This window comes from Pollachius pollachius (genome assembly GCF_949987615.1).
Source record: "Pollachius pollachius genome assembly, chromosome: 5".
In the NCBI taxonomy this organism is placed as follows: domain Eukaryota; kingdom Metazoa; phylum Chordata; class Actinopteri; order Gadiformes; family Gadidae; genus Pollachius; species Pollachius pollachius.
The window spans coordinates 9038710-9062873 of NC_136938.1; the positions used below are offsets into that span (position 1 = coordinate 9038710).

At 41.8% G+C, this 24164-nt stretch overlaps 4 protein-coding genes across 5 annotated transcripts in view; 1 reads left to right on the forward strand and 3 right to left on the reverse strand.

Moving 5' to 3' along the window:
- Positions 1 to 6558: 6558 nt before the first annotated feature.
- LOC307075464 (membrane progestin receptor beta-like) lies at positions 6559 to 9279 on the reverse strand (the record flags this gene model as incomplete). The annotated part of the gene is made up of 5 exons (XM_079736066.1): positions 6559 to 6870; positions 7227 to 7442; positions 7634 to 7790; positions 8569 to 8681; positions 8986 to 9279. The coding sequence occupies 5 exons, from the start codon at positions 9277 to 9279 to the stop codon at positions 6559 to 6561; spliced, it is 1092 nt and encodes a 363-aa protein (XP_079592192.1).
- A 2717-nt stretch (positions 9280 to 11996) lies between these two features.
- On the reverse strand, positions 11997 to 13567 carry il17a/f2 (interleukin 17a/f2). Of its 2 annotated transcripts, none has more exons than XM_079736219.1 (3): positions 13511 to 13567; positions 13121 to 13278; positions 11997 to 12688 (listed from the first exon to the last, which is right to left on the reverse strand). In XM_079736219.1, the coding sequence occupies exons 1-3, from the start codon at positions 13541 to 13543 to the stop codon at positions 12466 to 12468; spliced, it is 414 nt and encodes a 137-aa protein (XP_079592345.1). In that variant the 5' UTR covers positions 13544 to 13567; the 3' UTR covers positions 11997 to 12465. The 2 variants fall into 2 exon arrangements, with proteins under 2 accessions (XP_079592345.1, XP_079592346.1); XM_079736220.1 differs by lacking the exon at positions 13511 to 13567 and adding an exon at positions 13415 to 13505.
- Positions 13568 to 20680: 7113 nt separating this feature from the next.
- On the forward strand, positions 20681 to 22395 carry il17a/f1 (interleukin 17a/f1). Its single transcript, XM_079736431.1, has 3 exons — positions 20681 to 20930; positions 21253 to 21422; positions 21896 to 22395. The coding sequence occupies exons 1-3, from the start codon at positions 20910 to 20912 to the stop codon at positions 22137 to 22139; spliced, it is 435 nt and encodes a 144-aa protein (XP_079592557.1). The 5' UTR covers positions 20681 to 20909; the 3' UTR covers positions 22140 to 22395.
- Positions 22396 to 22714: 319 nt separating this feature from the next.
- stmn4l (stathmin-like 4, like) overlaps positions 22715 to 24164 on the reverse strand; it is a 3472-nt gene continuing 2022 nt past the window's right edge. Inside the window, exon 6 of the mRNA XM_079736349.1 lies at positions 22715 to 23462. Within this exon, the coding sequence (XP_079592475.1) occupies positions 23454 to 23462 (9 nt within the window). The 3' untranslated portion in view covers positions 22715 to 23453. The remainder of the gene's footprint in view (positions 23463 to 24164) is intronic.

Here is a 24164-nt window from a genome sequence, read left to right on the forward strand (position 1 = left end):
CTCCGCCGTAGTGTTTCCGTCTACACTGCCAAGACGCAAAACTCTGCTCAGATCTGCTCACGTCGCATACGCGTTTACGTCACATACATGTGCCAGTACAGGGAAATAAACAAACATGTTGGATTATTTCCATGCGTCGGACCTTCAAGCTGCTCTGGCTGCTCTAATAAACTTACAGGAGCCTTTCCACGAAATGTAAAGGATATGTAGAGATAGTATAACTGAACAGAGAAGGATCTGTAATTATGTTTTGGTTTTCGCGGCGCAGATAAGAGAAGAAGGAAGATTCTACGCATGCGCTCAGATATTGCGGCGTTGTGTGATAGTGTATCACAGCACCACCTAGCCGCCTGGCATGCATTCCCAATCGAATTCCACACACTTGTGTCACCGTATGCACGCAGATTTCCGCTCGTCTAAATGCGGAATAAAAAGTGAAGATGCGACGCCACTTTTGCGTCTTCTGTTCAGACCGTCATCATGTAAACGTAGCCGAAAGGAGTAAACAATGTAAACATGCACACCATTTAAGGAAATGTAAATGGTTAGAAACAAATAAAGCGACAGCTGAATGAAAAGCGCAAAGCATTGCTAAAAATGCAGGAATGTAAAATGAATAGACTGAAGAATCTGAAAGGTAAAATGTATTGCCCTGCACTGTGTGTGTGTGTGTGTGTGTGTGTGTGTGTGTGTGTGTGTGTGTGTGTGTGTGTGTGTGTGTGTGTGTGTGTGTGTGTGTGTGTGTGTGCGTGTGTGCGTGTGTTTGTGTGTGTGTGTCTTTAAGAGAATAGAAATTAGCCCAGTAGAGCGGGAAAAACAGCCCAATCTGGCAACACTGCCTGGACGTCCTCCAAAAGTAGCCTAATCCGGCGGGGAAAAAAGATATTATTAAAAAAGATCTTCAACATACTAGTGTGCTAGTCATTGCTTAAATTTCACATAATTTCTCATAAAATAAATCGGTCAAAAAGTATTTTTGTCCTGTGCGTAATTGTCAAGATGCACATTTCGATTAAAACTTAACTTTCTTCTTGTATACCAGTTGGACGACTACATTTTCATTTAATTTACTTATTTCCCTGTTCTAAGTCATGTTTAGGGATACATAGTTGAACATCCTGTTATTTATTTAAAAAAAACTGGTGACGTGCGGGACGTTTGAAACAAATGTTTCAATGGTCCCGACAGCGACTACTGGTACTTAAACATTTTTTGCCTCTTAACTTCAAAAATCTGACATTGCACACTTTAGAACAGGTTTAAGTACTAATTCATCTGTTGTATTGTCATATTATTATGCCATGAAACAAAAAACACTCAAAAACAGGTTCGCAGGGATAACATTTGAACGGTATGACGTCATTACACAAAATTTCCCGGCGTTGGTCAGTCTTGCGTGCTGAACTTAGTGACAAAATTTGACGTGAAAGACTTGCGTGGTTTTCGAGGAAATCGCTGTGTTTCAATCGTCCCGTGTTTCAATCGACCCGGCTCTCCCCTCCCTTAAAAAGTATTATGTATTTAAAAAATCAGAAAAATAATCTTTGAATGGAGTCTCTAGGTGAAAAAATTTAGGAAGGACATAGGTCCCAAAGTTTGTAGAGAATAATAAAGAGGAAATTAAGAAAGAAAGAATAAAACTTATGAAGAACAATAGTTGAGCGCTGCATGCAGCACTCACCTATTTAAAAAATAAATAAAGCTACATTTTTCCTGTGGCCAAGTACGATAAGATACGATGGGAAGGTTTTGCACCAGATCAATGGGCAAAGTCACAAGTGTCTCTGACGGGCTCCTACAATACCCAGACACAGCTAGAGACAGTTGTGGAGTTGACGGGATGTTTGCATGCAGAGCACATATTTAATATTGACACATTAGAGCTCTCTTTGGCTTGTTTGGTGATGACTGAATGCTCAGTTATGGTTCCACGTCGACACAACGGAATGACCACGCAGTCGTTTTGACGCAGTCGTGAACCTGTTTAGTTCTGCTTCAGAATTTTGGTGAGTGGACCAATTACAGCCCTTGCTGCTGCGTTGCCTCGACGCAAGGTAACACTTTTTGGGAGGTGCCCGTCAGGCCCTTCTGGGGGACGCAAGGAGGGTCCGCAAGGACGTAATGGGAGCGTAAACCCCCAAGGGTTGCGTCAACGCGGAACTATAACAAAGCCTTGAGTCCTCCTGATTACCAACTGCCCCAAATATGTGCAGCTTCCTCACCCAGCCCCAGAGTCTGATCAGACTGACTCAGGCAAGGTTTGGCTGCTGTAACCAGCCCTCAACAATACACACACACTCCACATAGATTTATCTTTTTCGTAAAAGGAAACTTGTGTGGTAAGTCTGAGAGTTGAAAGTTACAGTTAGGGTTTCCTGATTGTGTTGATGTTGCATAGGCAGGACTATTTGCCACCTGGATGCAAACCACCATGCACCATTCATTTGGTTACATTTGGTTACGCAAACTCACAAGGCAGTACCATTGTTGTAAAAAGATTTAGAAAGATTCATTGATATATTTGCTTACAGCAGATATCATACTACTAAAGTTAAGTTTAGCCAAGTAGTTTTTTTTTTACTAGCACTAGCAATTAATCAGATATCTGAACATATAAAGCTTGGTGGTTCATATACTAATTGGAATTGCTAGATTTCTAATGTGCCTATTGGCCAAAGGGCCGAAGAGGCAAACACCCTGTAATAACACCAGCAATAATCACAAACAGACTCAAACATGTAATACCACACAGACATGAGTCCCATACTCATGTCTTTACAGGAAGCCATTTTTCATTCTATTCATTGTTATTAGTACTAACTTGTTCTGTCAATTCAGTTTTTCTTGTTGTATATAACTATAAATATATTCCTGTGTAGCAATGTCCATGCTACACAGGCATCAACATTTTATGTCCTATCTAAATACAATCTCTGTCTCAGCTGCATTCTTCCTAACACTTTTACCACAGGTCTCCCTGCCCCTTCCGAATCCCATTGCATGAAAAGTGTAAGGACATGGTGCCACACTCCACCCAGATGGCTTTGACTGGGCTCCTCCGTAACAAGGACATAGTTATGGCATGTATTGTTGAAAGCCGGTTATTGTAGAAATTGACGGACAATGGTACATGAGATGATGACCGATGCTGCCATATAGGAGTTCCCCTTGATCGTTGTGTTGATGGCTGGTTTAACCTGTCCACATTAATTGCTCAAGGGACAATAGGTGTGCAGCCTCACCCAGCCAGAGTCCAATCAGACTTGGCCAGGTGAGGCTACTTTAACCAGTCATCAACCATACACCCTCTACACCTCCCTGTGTTCCAGTACCAATAGTACCATACTATTTATTATGCCAGAAAAAGATTGAGTATGTCCCAATACCTAGTAGGGAAAATGCAGTATGCCAAAAATACCAGGATGTTGTACTACATCTAGTCACATTTCGCAGAATGCAAGCCAGCGTGCATTTTTAGCTTTCTGCCCCACAATCCTTTGCGCAGCAGAAGATACGTCCCATTTAACTGAGCCCACAAAAGTCTTAGGCCCTGTTTACATGAGGACGCTTGTGGGTAAAAACGACAAAATATTTTATCAGAAGTGCCTTTCGTTTAGACGGTGACAGTGTTTTTCAGGCTTAAAAAAAATAAACAACAGGGAAATAAACAAACATGTTGGATTATTCCCATGTGTCGGCTCTCAAGCTGCTCTGGCAGCTCTAATAAACTTACAGGAGTCTTTCCCCGAAATGTACAGGATATGTACAGATAGTATTACTGAACAGAGAATGATCTTTTTGATTTTCGCGGCGCGGATAAGAGAAGAAGGAAGATTCTACGCATGCGCTCAGACATGGCGGTGTTGTGTGATAGTGTAGCACAGCACCACCTAGCCGCCTACCCAATCGAATTCCACACACTTTTGCTCCACCGTATGCACGCAGATTTCCTCCCGAAAACGCTCGTTTTCGGGAGACGCGACGCCACTTTTGCGTCTTCTGTTCAGACCGTCATCATGTGAACTTAGCCTGAGATAGGTTGTGACAAGGGAGTGGCAAGTGTTTGTTGATGTCCGTGTACACTTTGAAAAGGTGAACCATTAACCAACTGTAAATACCACCTGTAAGCCTGATGAACAATACCTGATGGGGGTTTGCATGTGCATGCAAGTATGATGAATAGGAAATGACTGCAGCTATGGGCAAAGAGCCATGGCATGTTTATTGATATTATATTTACTGCAAATAAACTATAAAACACAAGATGCATTCTTATACATTCATTAAATGGTTAGAACTGATTTGATGGCGTCATCTGAAAGGGTCACTTCTAGAGTAGCAGGGAAAGAGGCATGTGCTTAACCAGGTTTGGGGACCCTTCCTAATGACATTAGAAGACAAGAGTTAGATTTTAAAAAAAATTAAGAGCTGTAGCGTTGTATTGGGTAACATGTAGCTGTATTGATCATTAGATTTTTATTATTTTATGTCAGATTATGAATTGGAATTTATTATAACTGAAATTACAATTATTACAATCATTTAGCAGACGCTTTTATCCAAAGCGACTTACATCGGTTAATATACACATTGACACAACGACGGCAGAGTCAACCATGCAAGGCGACAGCCAGCTCGTCAGGAGCAGTTAGGGTTAAGTGTCTTGCTCAGGGACACATCAACAATCAGCTCCTGAGCTAAGCCCAAATTACAAATGCCTTTCAATTTTTATCAAAGACAATAGTAAAAGATCAAAAGGATAAGTAATAAATGCTTAGAAAGAGTTAGTTAGGCAACTTAGCGTTTAGTTTGGCTATTTAATCATTTCATGTGTCTAATGAAATATATGTAGCAGCAAAAGACAAATCAGGAAGACAACCTTCCCCTCTATTTTTCATCGATCTATGTTGGGTTCTAAATTCCAACACTGTCCTTGCAGGCCCCGCCCTTGATCTCTCAACCAATCAGGATTTCAGGTATAAACCGGAGAACAAAGCCAAACAAAGTGTATACAAACCTCTGTCATTCAAGCTTGTCGCCTGTCGTTGGGATAAGGATCATTGCTCCTCTTCCACTCCGGGACTAATCTCCACCTGTCTATGGAGAAATAGGTGACGTCCTCCATAGCTGAGGAGCTCCTTCTATGGTCACACCACCAAGAGTGCCTAGACACCATCAGGGGGAACCATAACCCGGCATACTGCATGGATAATTATGAAGGAAAGATGTTGATGAAGATGTTCCACTTAATGCAATACTGTGCTTGGCTTTCAGGTGAGCTGCAGAGCAATGGCCGAATGTCATGTTCAGCTTGTTCATAATGCTCTAATCAGGATTCGAACACTCAAACTAAGGATCACCTGTACAAGGCATTGTCCCATTGAGCCACTTAAAAACCTGAACTGCAGCCTCATTCACATGGACAAAATGTCTATTGATAACAACATCCAGAAAACTAAAGCGAATTAAGGGATTTCTTAAAAGCATATACCTGAAAAATCTTTGAAATTCTGGGGAAATTAAACATTTGTAGTCAAGAACACTAATGGAAGAAATATAAATATTAGTTAATTATGAAGTAAAAATGGTTAACGAAGAATTCCCCTTAATGCCATACTGTGTCTTGGCAGTCAGATTCTTGGAATCTAATGAGCTGGAATGTGGATTGCCTGATGAATTTCAGGTGCTGTTCAATGTTGTGTTTCTTAAATGAGTGGCAATAACAGAATGTAATGTTAAGCTTGTTCATAATGCTCTAACCAGGATTCGAACTATCAACCTAAGGATCACAAGTAGAAGTCATTATCCCATTGAGCCACTGATATTCCTGAACTGCATGAATCCTCATTCACATTGTGAAAATGTCTATTGATAAGCACACAACATCAAGAATACTCAAAGCACACATTTCACAAGAGAATTAAGGGCTTTCTTAAAAGAGTACAGATCTGAAAATTTGCACTGTTAATGGTATCCACCTAATGATCATAGCTGTATGGTAGTTATACAATAAATAAATGGTCATACAGGCAAAATGGGTAGAGACTGTGGACGTTAGGCTTTTCTATGAAACTGTGGGAAAAGTAAACATTTTTAGAGAAGAAGACCAGGGTGAAAAATATGCATCTGATTTTAGAGATTAATATGATGAAAGAATTTTGAGACCAGGTCAATCTGGTGAGGAGAAAAAACCCTTATTCAATGATTTTTTACAATAGCGCCACCTTTGGGTGCAGTACCAAAAATGTCAAGAGTTTTCGACTTACGGTATAGGCTGCAGTATGACTTTTACAGAATTTGAGGGTAAAAAAAACGTTACAGAAACAATAGGAGGCCAATTTTGATGTTGATGAAGAAAATAAAGTTGGTATTGTAACAGATATGCTAGCGATATATGTAAGACTAGCATACTTCTTGACCAATGTCCTCCAGCAATGTTCCAGCCTGATATCTGAACCAACATCCGGTTCCCTCTCTATCTGCTCATCAGCTATTTCTTTTTTATTCTGTATTTAGGTCCGACAATAAACTTCGGAAGGATGTAGGACTATTCATTTGCTACCTCTGTTCCTTCCACAGTCTCATGCGAGCTCTCCTTCTCATGAGAAAGGCTATCAGGCCACTGCAAAGAGCCAGCAGAGGGAAGGAGCCACAGGCCAACAGGAGACTCTCCTCCCCAAAATCCCGAATCATCGCTGGCCTTCTCGACAGGAAGTCCTGGAAGAGAGCTTCCTGCTGAGCCAGCGTGCAGAGGGCCAGCAGCAGGTGGAAGAGCTGATGGCCGTGGCCGACGCTGTCGAAATGGCCCGGGGCGTACCGCTCCGGCACGGGACAGGAGAAGAAGAATGCAGCCAGGATGAAGAGCAGCATCTACAGAGGGAGCACAGAGGGCAATCGTCTAGCTTACTATCTAGGTAACTGGACCAGGCGAGCAGGACATCTCGTCTACCAGAGGGAACACTTTACCGGGAGGACTGACACCCCCCTTCACAATGTATACACGTTGAAAGCCTACTATATGTACTAGGTACTATTGGAGAAAGTACTTTATAGCACGGTAGCACCCTAAAAAAGTTCAGCTGCACAGGACTACAGTCACACAGCAATAAGAGTATTAGCCAAGTTATATCCGAGTCAAAGTTAGATATATCTTTATTTTCTTTAGCCTGAACTTCTGTGTAGGCGCGGTAATGAATGAAAGCATGAAGGTAAATAAAGAGTTCCACCTGTAAGCTATGCAGGGGGAATGCAGAGTTGCTGGACCAGTTGTTGGTAGCGAGGCGGTGGGCGACCGGGCTGATGTCCAGGAGATAGGCCAGACCCGTGGGGACCACCTGGAACAGCTTTCGATGGAGAGGGTATGGCCGCCGGTAATGCAGCTTGGCAAAGCAGCAGCTGGCGCAGGTCAGCCAAGCCAGGAGGGCGGCGGCAGGGAGAAAGACCTAGAAGGTGGTAATTAAGAAATACATTAACACCACCACCAACACTACCACTATACCACCGTCATTATACCACCACTCTCACAATCCTTACCACGATCTCTACAAACACCACCATCCTCACCACCACGACTACCACCACCGCCACCAACCTCACCACCACATCATAACCACCGCAGTCGTCACCAGCTCACCTCCCCAATCCCGCTGTGTCTCCAGTCAGCAGCAGAGCTGTAGAAGAAGTGGGCCAGGGCACAGCCATACTGATAGATGGCCACACCCACATAGTCCAAGAAGAACAGGGAGTAGTGGGCCAGCTCCGAATGGGATTGCAGCAGGTGTGCGGCTGTGCTGAAAGATTGATTTAAAGGTGACATATTATACCGCCAGGTGAAAGTGTGATTAGCCATTAAAAGCTGTCTCTTCTGACATCATAAGTGGGCGTGTCCATGTCCTAGACGTGTGCTGGATAGATCAGTCTACCAGCCTACCCAGTGGACTGTACAAACGTTGCTCATCTATTCGTCATACAAACGCCAACCTATGATGTCAGAAGAGGCAGGTTTTCAAAACAGCTTATAACAGCTAATCACACTCCCACTTGATGGTATAATATGTCCCCTTTTAATACACCGGGTCACTTCTCATGGGGAAGGAATGGTGGCTCCAGTCAGGTGTTAATTGACGGATCTTGTATCCCTTATAAGGTCTGACTGGTTCTTGAGGATGTCTAGAATAACTGTGTTGTCTATCCTTTGTATTAAATTAAGCACATGTTATGTATTTAATCATCGTCAAGGTCAACCAGGTTGGTTGTAGGTCATCATAATAATAATCATGATGTATTGGATGTATCTAGTGCTTTTCTTAGTACCCCAAAACAAGGAGTAAGCCGTTACAGGTATTGAGTAGCAACCAAAACTACAAGCAAGACATTAACGTCCAATGTTCTTTACTATTATCAAAACTTTGAAAGTCATCCCCTGCTACGAATACTAATGAAGCACATATGATTAAAATGGCGGACAGTCATTTAAGCATATTGTTTAACTTTGTGCTAGCAATGTTTGCCTAGCCACTCCGGCTATGGATGTAGATTTAATTCGGGGCGGTTGTGTTCTGCACTCACCTGCAGCTCAGGTAGGTGAGGGAGGACAACACGTAGATCACCAGGGGGAGGGAGGCTGGGTCCAGTGAGAGGCCCTGCCCCTCAGGGCCTTGTAGTCTGAGGCCAAGAACCCCCTTCACAACAAACACTTTGGTGAGTCACTGATATGGAAATTCACAACTGACATGTCCCCCTGTCAAAGTTGACACCAGACATGCCAGGAAGGAATTATATAGTGTTATATGGTGACTTAAGGCTCAGTTATGTTTACACGTCGCGCATCATAATGAGCAAGCAGACGCTTTGTCGCAGTCGTGAACCTGTTTTGGTTCTGCGTCGGGTTTTGGTGAACCCCCTTGCGTTGCGTCGACATGAAATCACAACTAAGCCTTTAGTTATATGTACGTAATACAAGAAAGGAATTCAAGCGGACGCTACCCCTCCACGAAACACAGCAAACAATCCAAATCTCAGCGCAACGCACACTCCGGCCAGAAGGTGGCTCCACACATTCAGCGTCTCGTTGTGCATTTGGAAGATGCTCAGGACATAGCAGCGCCAGGAGAGTCCCACTGGCCGATAGCCCGAGAGGATGTAGGGCTCCCGGAACAGCGCCGGGACATCTGCGTCTCTGAGCGTGCTCGGCTGCGAGGGTAAGCCGCCTGGGGCAGGTGTAATAAACAGGCCTTTGAGAGGTTGGAGAGAGGGGCAGGAGAGCGACACACGAGGCATTCTGACATAGAGAGAGTGATTGCTAGACCGATGTGACGCTGTTGAGAGTGTATGGCTGGAGAGGTGGGTACAGGAAGGTTGATCCCAAGGAAGAGCTGTTTCTTGATTGGAAAGGCACCGCAGGGTCAAAGTGAAGGCTGAAGTGAAGAGTGAGGCTCTAAGCAGACAGGAGGGAAGAACAGAGAGCCAGAGAGAAAGCAGGTAAACAACACGAGGTTAATAATTGTATTAGTATACTAAACGTGAACACTCCAAAAATAAACAAGATAACACTTTTTGCCAGGGTTTATCACTTTTTTATTAGCGGCTTATTTGTTTTTAATTGCGTGACGAGACGACCGTCACAATATCCCGAGTTTGAGAACTCAATCATGGGATATTGCCCAATAACCTGAGATAGCGAACCAATCAAAATGCTCCATCTTAGGAGGTTCACGTGTAGCATATACTAACACGCTTTAACCAGATTACTATATCCCAACATTTCCTCAGTGTATAAGTGAAGTAAGCATAGCTTTATCATGACGTATCGTAATAGCATCGTACAAATAAAAAAACCACAAAAATGAACAAACCAGAAATTTGCCAAAAAATAGTTGCAAGCAGCTTCATGAATATTGCCGTTAAATTCACATACATATTGCGTGTTCACATACACACATACATATCACAAAGGGATAAACCCCACGACAAAGTAGAGGCATCAGAAGGCCAAGGTCTCCGAGGTAAACCCTACCTGAATGCTCTGTCTTTGGCGGTGGGATTTCACAGGCTGTAACCCCGCTGTCGTCCTCATTCGTTCCTCCTCTTAACCAAGGCTACGTTCTGTTTTTTCACCCTTGCCCAATTCACTCAATGAACTATTGTCACATGCAGGGCAACACGCACACCCACACGCACACACCCACACACATACAAATACTCTCTCTCTCTCTCACCAGAAAAACATATTTAATCATGCTTAAATACTTGAACGAACAGTGTTTCTTTTGAGTCAGCTTATTTTAGGGGTGATTTCGGTGCTGAGTTTCCCATTGTTAATGCGTGTGAGAAAGGGTCGACTATGCATGAGTCCATGCAGAGTCTAAATAAGGAGATTATATGTCATGAGAAACTCCTTAAAATCGCCTCAGGCTCCACACAGTATTAACACCAGCGGGCTCTGGTCGTTGTTTTTTCCTGAAGTTTCCTTCAGGACATAATCTCACCTGGTTGATCACATTTTTTTATTACAAGAAATGTGTGTATATATATATATATTAATAAATACATATATTTGTTTTTCTATCTGGAATGATATATGTATGCATAATGGGTGTCCTCGGTTACCCTCTAACCCCTTCAAATAATGTCTTATTCACAATATAACAGCAAATGTAACAGCATAGTACATTAAAGATCATGATTTATATAACCCTTTTTGATTTCCTCTTCCCTGTTTTATAGCCCTTCATTCTTGAATCATTGAGTGTTTTGAAAGTGTTATGTCGCACTATTCTCTATACCAGGGGTTTTCAAAGTATGAGAGAGTGAGCCCCCCTCAGAAAACAAATTTCAGCTGAGCCCCCCCCCCCCCAATTTTTTTTTTCTAAATCCCTGTGTTTTGAAAGATCTTTTAACTATTTCACACATTTTAAACATCTCTGATCATATTTTAAACATCTCTGATCATATTTTACACATTTTAAACATCTCTGAGCATATTTTTTTGAAACATTTTAAACATTTTTGAAACATTTTAAACATATTTGTGAAACATTCTAAACATCTTTGTGTGTTTTTATCTAAACAACTATATCTAAACATGTTTTTGCTTAACGTTTTTGAAATACATTTGAACATCTTAATCTGTAAACTGCCAGTTTAGCCTCCTTTTTAGCTCACCTCAACTTTAGTGCGAGCAATGAGTTTGCGTAGCTGTGTTCGAAATCGTTCCCTATCACGGATATAGTGCACTATAGGGTGCTCGCCATTTTGTAGTGGTGTTCAAATTCTCAGTGGTAAATTTTACTCACTATAAAGTGGACTTAAAATACCCAAAATTTGAGTGAACATACGATGTTCCCTACATGTTACTCCCATATACCACAATGCAATGCGGTCGTGTTTTTCCGGAGGAGAAGAAGAAGCTGAATAATAACGAAAACGAATACATTTAATGATGGCGTCTCCGGCTTTCGTTTAGAAATGTCAACAATTTATTTGGGATTTAACATAGAAAATGTAACACCTTGAAAACCTTGATCAACGTCAATTTAACATCAATACAACCTCCAGCTTTCCTCGTGGGTGCCCAGTTTGTTTGTTTACATGATGTGGGCGCATCTGTCTGCATCACACAAATACCCGGCGCATTTACTGACGCAAATGACGTTTAGAAATGTTCAGCGTAGTGTCCGAAATCTCGTTTGTTCGTTCCCTATATAGTGCACTATATCATAAACACTATATAGGGAATTGTGAGTGAGTGAATAGGGAACGATTTCGAACACAGCACATCTTCGTCTTTGTGTTTTTTCTGTTACTTTTTCTGGTTTATTTTTTTCTCACGTCGCGCCCCCGCTGAAGAACTCTGGCGCCCCCCAGGGGAGGCGCGCCTCACAGTTTGAAAACCACTGCTCTATACCATAATATTTTTAAAGTTAAATATCCTCAAAATAATATGCGGATAAGGTAAGTATTTTTATGTATAACAATCAAGTCAAAAGTCAAACCACTAATCAAAACCACTATTTAATGAGAAAACCATACACTTAATGACGTATACTGAAATTGGGCCGTACAATAGCAGGAAAAATGTAGGAAAAGAGATGAGTTTCATTTTTTGTTTCAAACCTTACTTTACAATCATAGGGCATTGAGGTTTCCCTCATTTACAATGACGACGAGTTAACAGCAAGGGACATGCACACAACAACAGCAATGACAAATAAACATGGAAAAAACAATGAAATAAATATAAATAAATACAATTAAAAACAGCTGCAATTTGATGAGCTGAGAATAAACACCAAACGTTTAAAAACAGTAGCAGAAGGGAGTACCTGTGAGTTAAATATGTAGGCGAAAACAATGTGATATTTGTCAGAATAAATCGAATTTCCATACATTTGAGATATCTGAACATTAAACATAGCACCCTGAGGGCGTCATGAAAAAAGTCCCCTCAAAATGACCTCCTGCGCTTTATACAATGTCAGGCCGGATACAAGTGCAGCCCACGGCAACCATCCTGTGGGAGGCGATGTAGCAGTTCCTCTCTGGCCCTTTGTGGAGCACCAGAAGGTTCTGGTATATGGGCACAGCGTTGTTCCTGCCTCCAGCTGGCTGGCTGGGCTCAGAGCAGTCACTGTGGCTGCACTCCGCCTCCCAGATAGTGTGTGGAATCCGGTGTTCTTCCGTGGTCGGCCTGGACACAGAGAAGGCAAACAAAAAACATGAAGGTTAACAGCAAAGATATTTCCAGGAAACCCTGATGTTAAAAAGTAGGCAGAACAATTTGAGGTGCGTTGCCACAGAGATACGGCCCAACATGCATAGAAAAGGATTTAGAGGAAAGTGAGAAATAATCTTTTACAGAGAGAATGCGACGGTATCATAGTTTTTCTTGAGAATTTTTAAAAGGGTGAGGTTAGGTTATGATTTGAAACTTTCTTTAGATGAAAACATGATTAAAAAACGACTCCCCCTGTATAATTAATATGTATAAAAAAATATATATATATATATAAATGTATTAACTGTATGTATCATGTCCAGTTAAGTCAACTCTATTTGTATAGCTTTATTGATAACATTTTAAAGGAAAAAAAAACGTAATAATACAAGCGAATCGACTCACCTCCACGTCCAGGGCGACAGAGAGCGAGTGTGGATGTCGCCGTTGTCATGAGTCACGGCTGTGAGCATCGAGGAGAAGCTGCGCACCATGAGGCATCTCTCCGGGATCTCTCCAGGCTGTTCCTTGGCCATGACCCAGGTCAACACACACCACACGACCTGAGGAAACAGTCGGACAACAGGAGAAGCAAGATTTCGTGAGCTATTCAACTCAATGAATGAATAAACAGATTTGTAATAACAAAAGATTAGTGATATCTGTTACGCCGTGACCAAGGCAAAACCAAGTTCCTACATTGACTATGGTCTCTCTGTCTATCTCTCTCTGTCTATCTTGCTATTGTGCACTGCATTTGGCGCTTCATAGCAACAGTACATATCTTCAGCTCACCAGGCACTGGAAAGAGGTGTATCTGAGTGTCATGATCTGTCTTTGAATTTCGTCTTCACCTCGTCCTCCCCCTCTCTGAATGGTGCTTCTTATATCTGGCTGCCACTCTGTTATCTGATTGTGCCCGGCTGATTTGGCAAACTGATAAGATGGAAATGGAAGATAGAATGGAGATTTTGCGAGAAACCCAAGAGGGGGTATTTTGACCTTTATATCTGTAAAGGCATTGAATAGACAAGCCTACGATCCTACGAGCCTACGATCCAAGACAAATTTCATCTGAAATTATACTTAATTTTTGTATCAATGTCACAGCTATAATGACATTAAAGACGAAAATATATACGTAAAAGATTAAACATTACATAAAACATGGTTATAAATAGGCAAAATTTTATATTAACAAATAAATAACAAAGTCGATGAATTATGAATATAATGCTGAATAACCTTATTTGAAACAAAAAGCATGCATTGGCGTTCTTGGCTTGGAGTCCCTATCTGATTAGATTAGATTAGCCGAATAAAATGTTAAACTGTTCAGGTATATCTGGGCCTGACACACAATAGGATTCCTTTTTGTGAGCATCGTATGCCTTTTTGAAACAACATCCTCGGTTCATATCAATTGTATCTGAAGACACTATCAGAAATTGTCTTATCAGCAACAATACACACCCCAATTAAGAAAAGAGAGGTTGATCCATGGATGAATGTGACACACCAAACCACTATCTATTTACATGTGATATCTATTATCAGATCACACATTTTTGTATCGCAAACAAACTGCCTGTTCCATTTACTTTTACTTTTTGTGTGTATATTTGTCTTGTTCAGACCAGCTATCCCTGCTTGATTTACAAGCATCTCTCTTCAACCCAAAGCTTCCTGCTATCAATACAGGGTTTATGCTTCAAGTAAAGGCTTATGCTTAAACTACAGGCTTCTGCTTAAACTACAGGCATCCTGCTTCAACTACAGGCTTCCTACTTAAATTACAGGCTTATGCTTAAACTAGAAAATGCATTTCCTGCAGAAATTGCGGTGAGTGCTGTAGTACAAAGTGAGGTTGAAAATATGTTTTAATAAAGCCACATAGACTAAGACATAAAGAAACGTTAAATGGTTTAGATTAAGTGAATGGATTTTAAAAGAGTTCAAAAGTCTAAATGGAGTAAACAATGTTAACATGAACACCATTTCAAAAAATGTAAATGGTTGGAAACAAATAAAGTGACTGAATAGAAAGCGCAAAGCATTGCAAGAATGCAGAAATGTAAAAGCAATTGAATTGAAGAATCTGAAAGGACAAATGTATTGCCCTGTACTGCTGAAAAATCTGAAAGGTCAAATGTATGGCAGTGCACTGCTAAAAAACCTGGAGGCTGAAGTCGAAAACGGACAGATGCTGAATTGCATTATCTGAAGAAGCAAAGTGCTGAAATAAATTGTTACAAAAGCTTGAAGCTAAACTGTAATACTGTCAAAGCTGGAAGATAGTAGTAGTTGTAGTAGTAGTAGTAGTAGTAGTAGTAATGGTAGTAGTAGTAATAGTAGTAATCAGGGGTGGTTCTGGGGGGGGGCCAGCAGGGGCCAACGGCCCTCAAGACTGAGCTCGTACCCCCCTCCAAAAGTTTTTTTTTTACCTCCTTCTGGACGGGGAGTCGATTGCTTGTGATGGTGTGGCACTGACGCACAAGGCAGAACTTGATATTTATGATATATCATACTGAATTTATTTCTGTTGGTGAAGCATGATACTGAGTGGCTTGATGTCAGTGAAGGCAACCCAAAATGTTGTATTATTTAAATTGCTTTAAGCTATGAAACATTTAAAATGTATAATATTGGCAATTGCTGTAACGGAAGGAAACACTTAATACAATGCTATAGAAATAAATGCTGTAACAGGAAAAAGCCAATTATTGTATATTGTGTTTTTGAATGCCGATACTTAGTACTAAGCTAAATATTTTGCGTCCCGAGTTCAATGTGCCCCTCCAACAAAACAACTGGCCCCAGTCTGGCCCCCCCATGAAAATTGGTCTAGAACCGCCCCTGTAACGGTAGTAGAAGTAGTAGTAGTAGTAGCTGAAGTAGTAGTAGTAGTAATAGTGGTAGTAGTAGTAGTAATAGTGGTAGTAGTAGTAGTAGCTGAAGTAGAAGTAGTAGTAGTAGCTGAAGTAATAGTGGTACTAGCTGCACAAACTATACGCTTTATGAAAGGTATGGTATTGATTGATATTTGTAGGAAGAATTAAAAATTATAACCAGCCAAAATTGTATGTACTCGCCTAATGCTAATTTTTCCAGCCTAACATCGTAAAAAGTAGTTAAATTGAGCGAAAAAACTCCCCATCTTGCAACACTGCCTGCACGTCCTCACGCTCTAATCTCAGCATAACTCAATGAGACCAACTTAAAACAATTGTGTTGATTTGTTAAACCTTTGAACGAAGGTTAACGATAAAATATTGACCAAGTTACGAAGTCTGAAGTAGTAAGTGTCAGAGAATTTTTCTTCCATTGGAAAAAATAGTATTTTAAAAGTAGAATATCTTTGCGCGATTCCAAGCTAATATGAACATTGGAATGGAGTCTCTAGGTAAAAAAAAATAGGAAGGAGATAGGTCCCAAAGTTTGTAGGGAATAATAAAGAAAGAAAGAATGAAACTTAAGAAGAGCGCTGCATGCAGCCCTCACCTAGTAAGAACAATAGTTGGGCGCTGCATGCAGCCCTCACCTAACTACAGGCTTCCTGCTTCAACTACAGGCTTGCTGCTTTAATAGGCTTTCTGCCTCACCGACAGGCTTTCTGCTTTAACAGATGTTCTGTTTCAACTACAGGCTTTCTCCTTCAACTACATACATACACCTGAAACAAACAGATGAAACAGACGCAAAATGTTGTTACTTAAATGGATCATGGTTCATTGACTTCATTTCTTTACCAAGGAGATGTCATGCAATATTCATGGCCACTAATAACACTAATAATCTAATAATCTATAGAGAGCGACAGCAGCAGGGTATGTACAGTGGGGCAAAAAAGTATTTAGTCAGCCACCAATTGTGCAAGTTCTCCCACTTAAAAAGATGAGAGAGGCCTGTCATTTTCATCATAGGTATACCTCAGCTATGAGAGACAAAATGAAAAAAAAAAATCTAGAAAATCACATTGTCTGATTTTTAAAGAATTTATTTGCAAATGATGGTGGAAAATAAGTATTTGGTCAATAACAAAAGGTCATCTCAATACTTTGTTACATGCCCTTTGTTGGCAATGACAGAGGTCAAACGTTTTATGTAAGTCTTTACAAGGTTTTCACACACTGCTGCTGGTATTTTGGCCCATTCCTCCATGCAGATCTCCTCTAGAGCAGTGATGTTTTTGGGCCTTCGCTGGGCAACACGGACTTTCAACTCCCTCCAAAGATTTTCTATGGGGTTGAGATCTGGAGACTGGCTAGGCCACTCCAGGACCTTGAAATGCTTCTTACGAAGCCACTCCTTCGTTGCCCGGGCGGTGTGTTTGGGGTCATTGTCATGCTGAAAGACCCAGCCACGTTTCATCTTCAGTGCCCATGCTGATGGAAGGAGGTTTTCACTCAAAATCTCACGATACATGGCCCCATTCATTCTTTCCGTCACACGGATCAGACGTCCTGGTCCCTTGGCAGAAAAACAGCCCCAAAGCATGATGTTTCCACCCCCATGCTTCACTGTAGGTATGGTGTTCTTTGGATGCAACTCAGCATTCTTTCTCCTCCAAACACGACGAGTTGAGTTTTTACCAAAAAGTTCTAATTTGGTTTCATCTGACCATATGACATTCTCCCAATCCTGTTCTGGATCATCCAAATGCTCTCTAGCAAACTTCAAACGGGCCCAGACATGCACTGGCTTTAGCAGGGGGACACGTCTGGCACTGCAGGATTTGAGTCCCTGGCGGCGCAGTGTGTTATTGATGGTAGCCTTTGTTACTTTGTTCCCAGCTCTCTGGAGGTCATTCACTAGGTCCCCCCGTGTGGTTCTGGGATTTTTGTTCACCGTTCTTGTGATCATTTTGACCCCACAGGGTGAGATCTTGCGTGGAGCCCCAGATCGAGGGAGATTATCAGTTGTCCTTTGACAGCTCTTTGGTCTTGGCCATAGTGGAGTTTGGAGTGTGACTGTTTGAGGTTTTGGACAGGTGTCTTTTATACTGATAAGGAGTTCAAACAGGTGCCATTAATACAGGTAAACAGCCTCTTAAAGAAGAAGAAGTTACAGGTCTGTGACAGCCAGAAATCTTGCTGGTTTGTAGGTGACCAAATACTTATTTTCCACCATAATTTGCAAATAAATTCTTAAAAAATCAGACAATGTGATTTTCTGGATTTTTTTTTTTCATTTTGTCTCTCATAGCTGAGGTTTACCTATGATGAAAATTACAGGCCTCTCTCGTCTTTTTAAGTGGGAGAACTTGCACAATTGGTGGCTGACTAAATACTTTTTTGCCCCACTGTATATTAGACAACTACAACTCTATGGTCTCTGAGCTGCCCAGGTTGAAACAAGCTGCTGCCATATGTTGCGACCTAGAAATATAACATATCCAAATTATATAACTTGTTTATCGAAAGTAGACGTATGACTTGGAACGTCATCAGGCAGGGTTCCGGAATGCGGTGGTGAAAAAGTTTACGTGAATAAGACACAATGTGTAAGAGTCCGGAAAACCTTTACAAAAGATATATATGTAGTCTGGGGAGAATAAAGTTGCCAAACTAAAGAAGACAGAGTCGTTCTTTCAAGGGTGCAACACATACAATATGGGTGAACCAGCAACGCAATGGTTGCGTGGTTACGAGCCACGTCCAAACTCATGCCGTAAAAGGAGACCGGCGTGGGATCGCTTGGGTCTCATACGCAGTGACTGCACTCACTCATCTGTCGTTCCTTTAATGGTGCCCTCGGAGAGAGCATGAAAGGGTGAGGGGGATTAGTCAGTAGTTCGGTGAGGCTGGCGCTCTGATGTGGTCGGCTGTTTGGGGTTTCCTGGATGCGACAGCAGGCCCTAGCGACGGGCTCCCAAGGGGCTAGTGGGGAAACAGTCATCATTGTCATCGCTTCCCCTGACCTGGTTATGCAAAGAGAGGAGAAGAAGATGTGGGTCAGATAAGCTTATCCAAGTATCAAACCTGATGGTATCGTTGCAATGATTGTGTTCCAGACAATGGTGGTAAATAGTAGTAGGTAAATGTTTATCTTTACCAGTAATAGTCACACACACACACACACACACACACACGCGCACACACACACACACACACACACCTGCAAACACACACATACATACAAACAAACACACATTCAGACATACACACACACATACACACAAACACACACACATAAGGACATAGACACATACATGCACACACATGGACACACAAACTCACATATGGACTTTAAACAACAATATTTTCTAAACAAAAGATATTTTATATTCGAAATAAAGGGTGTGGAGATTGAAATTTGCCAATTACAACGTTGGGTATTTTCAGCTCAATTAAGATCATCAGCCACTGCTACAGAACTGATATCTAGCTAAATTAGTCCTGGCATTTGGTTTACCGACAGTGCAAGTATTTCTGAGATCCTACAATACCCTTCAACCATGCCGTAGACAGCTATGAGGTCATTTTTCTAGAGATAAAAATAAAATTAGAAACGAAACTGTATTCAAAATCAGCGGTTGAGAACCTCTCCAAGATGAGTGATATCTTAATTCAGTTGAGACTTGTAACTTTGTCACACACAACCCCCCCCCCCCAAGCCCCTTATGAATGATCTTCCGGGCTTGGCGTGGGCATGGTTGTGACAGCCACATCAATAGAAACCAATAGAAACCAGGGCAGGCCCCTGAGGCACATCCTAAAGGCATGGGCGTTCCTATTGACACCACCAGCCTCAGAGCCCCACGTAAGATTACCTGGTTGCGCGACACAATTACAGTAATGAGGGGGAAGTTTGAGGTTGAAGATCCGTCTGCGTCGATGGCACACTTCCATTGTTGTCATGGGATCCTGTTCAGAATGATCATGATGAACTTTTAAAGATGTCGATTCTTCAAAGGATTGAGGATTTGATTTGTCCGAACGTTTCTGAGATCTACTTCTACTCCGAATGGCTGTTTAAGTCCCGGCCAGTCCTCCACATTGTGGATTGAAAACCCTAACAATCAGAGTACGATTGTCGGCATATGATTGTGGGTGTACACCCACTAAGGTCCTCCACAGATGCTATCGTCACCTCGACACGGGGTCCTCTGCGTTGCCCTACTATTGGGAGTCCCCCGTCACCTACGCAGTCCTCAACCCTCTCCGGTCCCCCCGTCGCCCTCTACCGCGGGAGGGCCATCGGCACCAAGTCCCCGCTCATTGCACCGTTCACTATCAACATCATCAGCATTAGCATTGGCATTCTGATGGGCAAATGCAGCTTCTTGAATTACGACGAGTGATCACGGATCACATCAGTGAGCAGACCGGGTCGGCTGGGGTGAGGAAATTGTTCCTTTGGGGGCATCTTAAGTGTCAGATACTCATAAAACCCCCTGGTTCTATGAGATATTGATCAAGTCTTTCGGGAAGAGGGGAACGATGACAAAACAAATACTTTGAAAGGTGAAATAAAATGGGTGCATTTTGCTGCCGAGTGTCTATCGCTAAATCAATCTAGGCCAAAGGGCCCGGAAGTTGACAGAGCAAATGTAGCTGTGAAGAGCGCAGCTCACGTACACAGAGTCAAACTGGGTAGTAATGCTTCAGGCTAAATATGAATTTGTTTAGCTGTTTATGTTAGGTTATGAGGTATAAAACAGATATAACCCTATGACAGACCCACTGACAAAGATAGTTGAAACAGTGCAGTATGTGACACGTCCTCAAGTGCTTAACCTATATTCAAGGTTGTCCTTTTGGTAGATTGTGGTTGGACTACACTAACCACAGGATGAAGGTAACGTCAGAGAAAGCCTGAGAAGCAAATAAGGAGTAGGTGGAAGAGGAGGATGAAGATGATGTCAGTGAGGAAGAGGATGTCAGTCTGATCAATATAAATCAGACTGCATGTGGTCAATTTACACAGACCTCCAGCAGATTCACTCCAGCAGCTCCTGAAGAACTCCTGCCAATCACAAATACTCAACATCTGAGGCACCGATTACAATATAAGAATCTGCACAACCAGTACTTACCAGAAAGAACATCTTCCAGAAAGACTAGCTTCCATAACCAAGCCAAAGAAAACAGTAAAACGTTAAAAAGTCCACGAGCCAGAGTAAGCTGAAGGTTCATTGGATTTACAACTAGAAGTCCTCACACAGGAAGGCCCAGACCAACTGAAAAGAAAAATGATTTCGGCAGGAAAATTGGTAAGTAAATGATATTTATGAGAGATATATATGTCTATTTATTGCTATTATTGGGATTATTATGATTATGATCATATTTTTTTATTATTAGAAGTAGGAGGTAGTAGGCTAGTAGTAGTTGTAATAGTAGCATAAGAAGTAGGAGTAGTAGGGTGTTATTATTATTCATAATATATATTTCTTTTTCACATTTTCTTGTCTTTTTCATAATTACTGGACAAACCATTATGCAAAATGATAACCATCAACCAATTATGTGAAATACTTTAGTTATTGATTGAAAAATGTGTATATGTTGACAAACATTTGTTATATATTGCAGGTTATTTGTATGTCAATTATGGCGGCGGTGATCATGGAGGAAACTGGAGCCATGCCCCATGGGCACCTGGAGAGAAGCGTACCCCTTTACTTGGACTCTGTTGCGCCATCGGCTCCGATGCAATCTGTCAGACCCCTGTCCAACCAATCCATCTCCCCATGGACGTCCAAGTAAGAGCCACCTACAACGGCGCTGTGATGTAACGCCCCATCCTCGTCACCGCATTGATCAACTGCTTGATCCAATGAAAAAATAAATGGTTGTAGATTAGACCTAGACACCCATATTGCTTACTACTTACTTATTGACAACTTTGAATCGCCATTTGATCTAAAGTCCACATCTCACTGGGGCCTTTTGATGGACAACTTTGGTTGTTGGCTGTTGAGATATTATCCCTTTTACTAACCACTTCATCTTTCTCTCCCTCTATTTCTCTGTTAATCACTTCTCCTTCTACCCTCTCTCTCTCTCTCTCTCTCCCCCCCCCCTCTCTCTCTCCCTCTCTCTCTCTCTCTCTCTCTCTCTCTCTCTCTCTCTCTCTCTCCCTCTCTCTCCCTCTCTCTCCCTCTCTCTCTCCCTCTCTCTCTCTCCCCCTCTCTCTCTCTCTCTCTCTCTCTCTCTCTCTCTCCATCATCCACAGCATCACCTACGATATGGATCGCCTGCCCCACTTCATCACGGAGGCACGCTGTTCCCTGCAGGGCTGCCTGAACAGCCACGGTGTGGAGGACCGCAGTCTGAAGTCGGAGCCCATCTGGTTCCAGACGCTTTTCCTGCAGAGGGTGAAGAGCCCCGCGGACAAGAGCTACCACTACCGCCTCGAGTCCAAGCTCATCACTGTGGGCTGCACCTGTGTACGACCCAGCATCGTCTACCAACAGTGATCCAGGGAGAACACGCAGGCTAGCACACACACACATGCACTGATCCACTCACACACACATAAACACCGGCACTGATCCAAGCACCCACACACGCACAGACACAGACACAGGGACACAAGCACATACACACACACACACGAATACATGCACAACAAACACACACACACACACAGACGAATACATGCATACACACACACACACACACACACACACACACACACACACACACACACACACACACACAAACCCACAAATACATAAATACGTGCACACACACAGACAAGTAAAAGTGTCTGTTGTTAGACACCTCGTAAGTTTTTTACTTTTGATAATATTACCATGTTACCAAATTTAAAACGTATTTATATTATTTTGTATTGTTGTGCTTTGTTTGAAAGTATGTTATCTATTTATTGTTTAATTTAAGAATAATGGGTTTGACCCTGATGGTATTTATTAAACAACAATCAGAAAATGTATTAAAAAAAACCAAATAAAAATATTTGATGAAAAGTTAGATGAATATTCTTTTAATTCCGGGTTGAAATTGAAAATATAATGCAATTTCTGTACATAGTTATCATCATCATAATCTTCATTGCAATCGTCATCATCATCATCATCATCGCCATACCCTGGCTGCCATTCAGTTCATCTTGACAGTTAACCTAAAGGAACATTTATAACTTAGGCAACCACATGTAATCGGCATGTAGAATCCAGCCTGTGCGTAGGAACTCAAAGCGCATTGCTGTGGGGGATGTTAGCTTTGGTGAGGTATGCACAAGTCCACTCTCATGCATGGAAAAAACACGAGCGCAGGGCCACACGTCTGCATATAGATGTAAACGCACACACAAAAACACACACAAACACACTCTTACACACTTACACACACACACACACACACACACACACACAACTGCAGTGTCTTGACATCCTACTTTGACAAGCAAAATGAAAGACAAAGACACGCACAGCAGAACAATGTGGGCACTGTCGGCAGTGACAGCTCTCTCTGAGTGGATTGATGATGTAGCTAAGTAGCAAACAATTCTCCTTGGTGCCTCCTTAGCGTTCACCTTTCTTCAGAGTCTCTTGTGAAAGAGTTGATTCTACAGGCGTGTAGTCAGGCACATTCCTCTTGCATCGGCGATGTCACCTCCCCCTCCTCTTCGGTTCTCCAAAGGTTCTTCGCAATGGGACAGTCTTAGACAAGGACTTAGCTCCTCGCTAGTCTAGCCGTCACTCCTGAGGGGATTAGCCTCCAAAATGGCTTCCAAAATAAGTTCAGCTTGTGTTGTGATCAGGCCGTCATGAAACCTAAGTAAATGGACAAAAGGAGATCAAATTATGCCCACATGCTCATAAAAAAGAGATCAGACAAACAGAGGATTCAAAACGAAAGCGGAGTACTTATAAATAAACAATCGCAGACAAAACGCAAAACCATACAGACAAATATGTTCAGTTAGTAATTACTTTTAATTCATCTTTTACACTGAATTTAAACAACACAACTGTATCTCAATAAGAAGCAAACTACCGTGGGCAATTTTAATGTCCATCATGGTAAACTTTTTGAAAACACCAAATACATCAATTAGCACAACTAATTTGACAACTCACAAACAAACACATCATGTCTACAACAAATCATGGCATGGAAGTTGTAACTTTATCGATGCCATCAGAAAATGAATTCAAACACGACATTTAAAAATGCAATATCGACCGATTCAATAGGAATTTGTAAGTAAACAAAAAAGGTAAGTACAACTCTAAATAATTGTTCTTACATAACCTAATTACAAATTAGATACACTAGATTTTCCACGATATTTATAAATGTTAATTTAATATGAATACTTGTGTATGTACTCCTGATACCTCATGTCCTCAAAATAAACACTGACATGGTATTTTGTTGCCCACAATGGGCCAACGGTTTCATTGAGCCTCTATCAAAACGACAGGATATGTGCTGTTGTCGGGTCCCATCTGAAGCAACCAAAAGATTAAAAA